The sequence below is a fragment of the Lonchura striata genome, chromosome 1, assembly GCF_046129695.1.
Source record: "Lonchura striata isolate bLonStr1 chromosome 1, bLonStr1.mat, whole genome shotgun sequence".
NCBI classification, from domain to species: domain Eukaryota; kingdom Metazoa; phylum Chordata; class Aves; order Passeriformes; family Estrildidae; genus Lonchura; species Lonchura striata.
This window is the reverse complement of record NC_134603.1, coordinates 123,420,206-123,424,752: the sequence shown is the minus strand read 5'-3', so window position 1 is coordinate 123,424,752 and position 4,547 is coordinate 123,420,206. Positions and strand designations below refer to the sequence as shown.

Below are 4,547 nucleotides of genomic sequence, written 5' to 3'. Positions count from 1 at the left end.
AAATTCTACCATAATTGTCAGTAAAATTTTATCTGATTCTATATCTATCTATAAATACATATATAATCTGAGGCGCTAGTAAAACGCAACGGGTTGTATTTATTTGCCGCGGGATTTAAAAGGGGAAAAAAACACAAAAGTGAAGGCAAGGGAAGGAAGAAAGTGGATGACGTTTGAAATAACATATTTTGCATGGGCAATTATCTCTAGCAGGGAATTTGAAATGAACGCTCTGGTAAGGCGAGCCTTCTCACACGGGTTGTGGAAGCACACTTAGTGCTGGACATTTTCTGATGGAGGCTAATTAACAATCTCAGTTTAAATGTCGCTGTCTGAGCAGATTTACATTATTGTCCGCGCTAAAGAACGTCGGACATTTTGGTTTGGTTCCCTCGCCTCGGCGGCGAATTTTATTAAAACGGCGTTAGCTCGGCACCGTGCCCCGCTGCCATCCAAGGGGCTCCCTCCGCACACTGCTAAGCGCCAGCTTACCAAAGCACACCCGGAAGGGGGGAAGAAATCCCTAATCTCAGAGGAGCTATGGCGTTTAGGACTTAAATCTGTCCATTTGGGATAAAAATAAGACCAAATTTCCATCACCTGGGGGTTGCGTTTTTAAAAAACCGTGGCTTTGCCTTGGCTCGAAAATAATACCACTCCTCGCCTCGCCTCTGCAGCTGCCCTAGTCCGGCCATAGCTGCTGCCGAGATTCGGTGTGCCATGGAAGAACCTCTTCTCAATAATCTTAAAACATCACAAAATATAAAAGAATCAATATATTTTATTTGGCAAAAAGTTAAATATCATTTCAACACAACGATTTGGTCAGTAGGCCATGAGGTAACTGTTTCAAAATAGACAGTGTACGTTCTGCATTAACATAACTTCCCAGATTTTTTTTAATCGATACAAATTTACAATAACCAAATGTAGGTTTTTATAATGTATAATTTATTATCAATAAAATTAACCTTCATTACAATAACCATCAAATCATTCGATTAAAATTCAAACATAAACCATAGGTAGTTACCCTTTTCACATATACGTATAGCTCCGAAATCTGCTAACTGCTCACTGGTGCAAAAACAATATTTAAGCTAGTCTGTTTATTTACTTTTTTTTTAATATATAGATTATATATACAACCGACAACGACAGTACTATATATGTATCAACTGTGCATACTAAAATGACTTGCTTCATATTTTGAGAACCGTAATTCCCAGACATCCCGAACGAACGTTTTTTTTCTACCTTTTTTTTTTTTTTTTTTGCATTGGGATATATATAATATATATATTTTACAATCAAAGGTTAACTGTCTAATTATACAGAAAAGACTTAATACACTACAGAGCTATACTCTATGCAATTTTTATAATAAACAACCTGAGTTCAAATTGAATTCTAGCTTACACCATTACATCCGGTACAGCACCCAAGCACATAAATTGAGTCACAAACATAATTACCACAATAAAACACAGTGTTCAAGTATTAGAGCAGAGATCTCTCTGCCACGCAAAAAGCAAATAAAATTAACTATGTAGACTAAACTATACAGTCCGTAAATAGTTGTGCATTATGAAAAGGTAGTTTTATCTTTTTTTTTTTTTCTTTCCATAAGTGAAGAAACAGGTAGATTTATACAAGCCAGTTAAACAGCCTTTTCGTGCTAATGCCCCCTTTTTCTTTCCTATTAGAAAATTAAAAGTCTTACTGTACCTCTCCTGGCAATCTGGCCTCTGTGACTATCATTGTACAATCATAATCAGAATTTGCCAAGGGAAAAATGAGGCCTGGACCCAGACGCATTGCATGGCAGGGCTCGAGGGGATGATTTTTTTGTTTGTTTTAACTTTTTCTTTTTTTTTTTCTTTTACTTTACTCATTTTCATTTTAACCCGCGTGTCACCATCATTCGTCCTTCGCTCGATCTTTGTTGATTTTCTTCATTTTCATCCTCCTGTTCTGAAACCAGATTTTCACTTGTCTCTCTGTTAAATTGAGGAGTCTGGCCACCTCGTATCTACGGTCCCTAGTGAGATACATATTGAACAGAAACTCCTTCTCCAGTTCCAGGGTCTGATGCTTGGTGTAAGGGCATCGCTTTTTCCTGGTGGACCTTGCGTGGAGCCAGTTTGCAGCTGGATTATCTACAACGAAAACAACAGAAGTTCAGGCTGAGGGGGAGGGTGGGAGGTGGAGGGAGGGGGCTGGGAGGGAAATCCACGCAGAAACAGCCCATCAGGTGTCCCGGTATTCGTGTTTAGGACGTGGCTCTCATTTCCCCAGGCACAGAGGCTCGTGAGGCACAATGGACTCCAAAATACAGACACATGGGGAGGTCACACGCAAGCACACGCGGCAAAGCCCCGTTGCCCCCGCCTCCCCTCGCCTTTTTTTATTGTTTGGAGAGAATACAATTCTAAAATACTTTCTCCTCCTCTCTCTTCCTCGCTCTCTAACTCGCTTCCTCCTTCTTGGCCTCCCCACACCTCAAACAGCCAGCCCGAGGAGTAACCAGCCAGATCAACATGTCATCGAAATTGTTTGTCTTTTTAATCTCTACCTTCTCCTGTGTCATCCCTGGCAAAACCTAGGGAGCTGGCGAGTTAATCTACAGCTGGCATAACTGAACCCTCGCCCTCTTAGGACCCTTATTCGCACGGCGTTAATCGCGATAGTAATCCCGAGGCGCTCTGCCACCAGTCTCGTAGTCCTGGGAGCATCCAGCCCGGGGTTTTCCACCGAGGAGACGAAAGGGGGAGGGGAGGAACTAAGTCAACGGCGAGGTTTCTGTTCTCAGCCCAGCGATAGCCGCCCTGTCCTGAGAGCCGTCTCAAAAAAAGATCTGATTCACATCCAGTGCTTTCTAGGCACCCATCTCCCCGGCGGCTGCCCACGCCTGGGAGCGCGGCGAGGCAGGAGGATGTGAGCATGTCCTGCTGAGTTTGCTGGGGTGGCAGGAGTGGGGATGGGCGACTACTGCATTTCTCTCTCTTTTTTGTTTTTTAATTTTTTTTTTTTCCAATGTTTGCTTTAGTTGTAGTTGTAGGGTGGGTTTTTGGTTTTTTTCCTTTCACCCTGGAAAGCCAGAGCCGTCCTAGATCCCGTTCGAACCTGAGAAAGGCAGCGCTGGCTTCTGCAGATGGCAGACCCCGGCCGGCTGGCGCAGCGGCGGCGGCAGCGGCCGGTGCTCGGCCGCGTAATTAGCCCCAGCGCCTCGACACCTCCCCGCGGCCGGCGCAGAGCCCTGAAGTCCATTACCCTTGCCGTCCCACTTACTTGGATCGATCTGCGGTTTCTCTCCGTTTGCCTCACTTTCTCCATTGCTTTCAGAGAATGCGCCTTCGTGGCTTTGCTTATCCCTATCAACTGGAGGAGAACCACAAGCATAATCAGAGAGAGACAAAGTGTGAGTGTCAAACGTGGTACAGTCAGCCCTCCTGGCCGCCAGCGGTTCAGGTTTAATGCCGTAATGCCTGCTGGTAGGTAACCCGGGGAAAGACAAGGAGCCCGGCACAGGCTCAAGCCACGAACGCATGTACCTGCCGTCGGGCGGTGCCACGGGCGCCTGGTGGTGCGCGTAGGGGTGGTAGACGGCGGGGACGCCGCTGGCGCCGGCGGGGTGCGCGGGGCTCCAGGGGGGGCCGAAGACGGGCGCCTTGGGCTGGAAGCTGCAGGGGGCCAGCTCGGGGTGCTCGGCCAGCGCCGCCGGCCGCGGCGGCGGCCCCAGCGGGGCGGGGGCGTAGCGGGGCGCCGCCAGCTCGTCCCCCTCCGGCACCAGGAAGGAGTCCACGTAGTAATTGCTGAGGGTCCCGGGAGCCGACATGGCGGGCGGGCGGGCGGCGGCGGACCCGCCGCGGTTCGGGGCTGCGGGTTTCACGTAACAACTTGGTGCTGGCGGAGAAGTAGAGTCAGTAATAAGTTGAGGGCAGCGCAGGCGCCCATTGGCTGCGCCTGTCACGTGGCGGGGGAGCAGAACAATAAAGTATAAATCAGTCCGCGGGCTATTAATGGGTCAGTGTTTTCCAGCCATAATTTTTATAGCGAGGCCATATGTTTTTATGCAAAGGGATATTTGAGTTATACGGCGGGGTTTGTTTTAATTGCGGCCAACTGAGATTAAAAGATCAGATTCCGTATTACAGCCCCCCTCCCCTCTTTCTCTCTCTCTTCCTCTCTCTCTCCCCTCTCTCTTTTTTCTTTCTTTTAATTTTTTTCTTTTCGTTTAAGCGGACTATTTTATATCAAAATTAATCATCCCATCATAGGGTCGTGTTCTCCGGGAAAAAAAATCCCGCCACCCTTGTGATCGGAGACCTTCACATAAAATGATACAATAACTGAAGCAATAAAAAGAGCAAAATAGTAGTTGCGGTATACTGTATTTAAATATACATTTATTATATTTCATAAGGAGTTATTGTTTCGGGAGCCACGGGGTTGTTATTAAGTCAGTAACTATGAGCGCGCTCATTTGCATCGTTGTGTTTCACAGCAGTAAAAATTTACGAGTGCTTGGAAAGGTTAAATTATAC

The 4,547-nt window shown here is 46.6% G+C and overlaps 1 protein-coding gene across 1 annotated transcript; it reads right to left on the bottom strand.

Annotated features, from left to right (window-relative positions):
* Positions 1 to 1,681: 1,681 nt before the first annotated feature.
* Positions 1,682 to 3,838, bottom strand: HOXA9 (homeobox A9). The gene is made up of 2 exons (XM_021538044.3): positions 3,292 to 3,838; positions 1,682 to 2,159 (listed from the first exon to the last, which is right to left on the bottom strand). The coding sequence occupies exons 1-2, from the start codon at positions 3,836 to 3,838 to the stop codon at positions 1,921 to 1,923; spliced, it is 786 nt and encodes a 261-aa protein (XP_021393719.1). The 3' UTR covers positions 1,682 to 1,920.
* Positions 3,839 to 4,547: the final 709 nt, after the last annotated feature.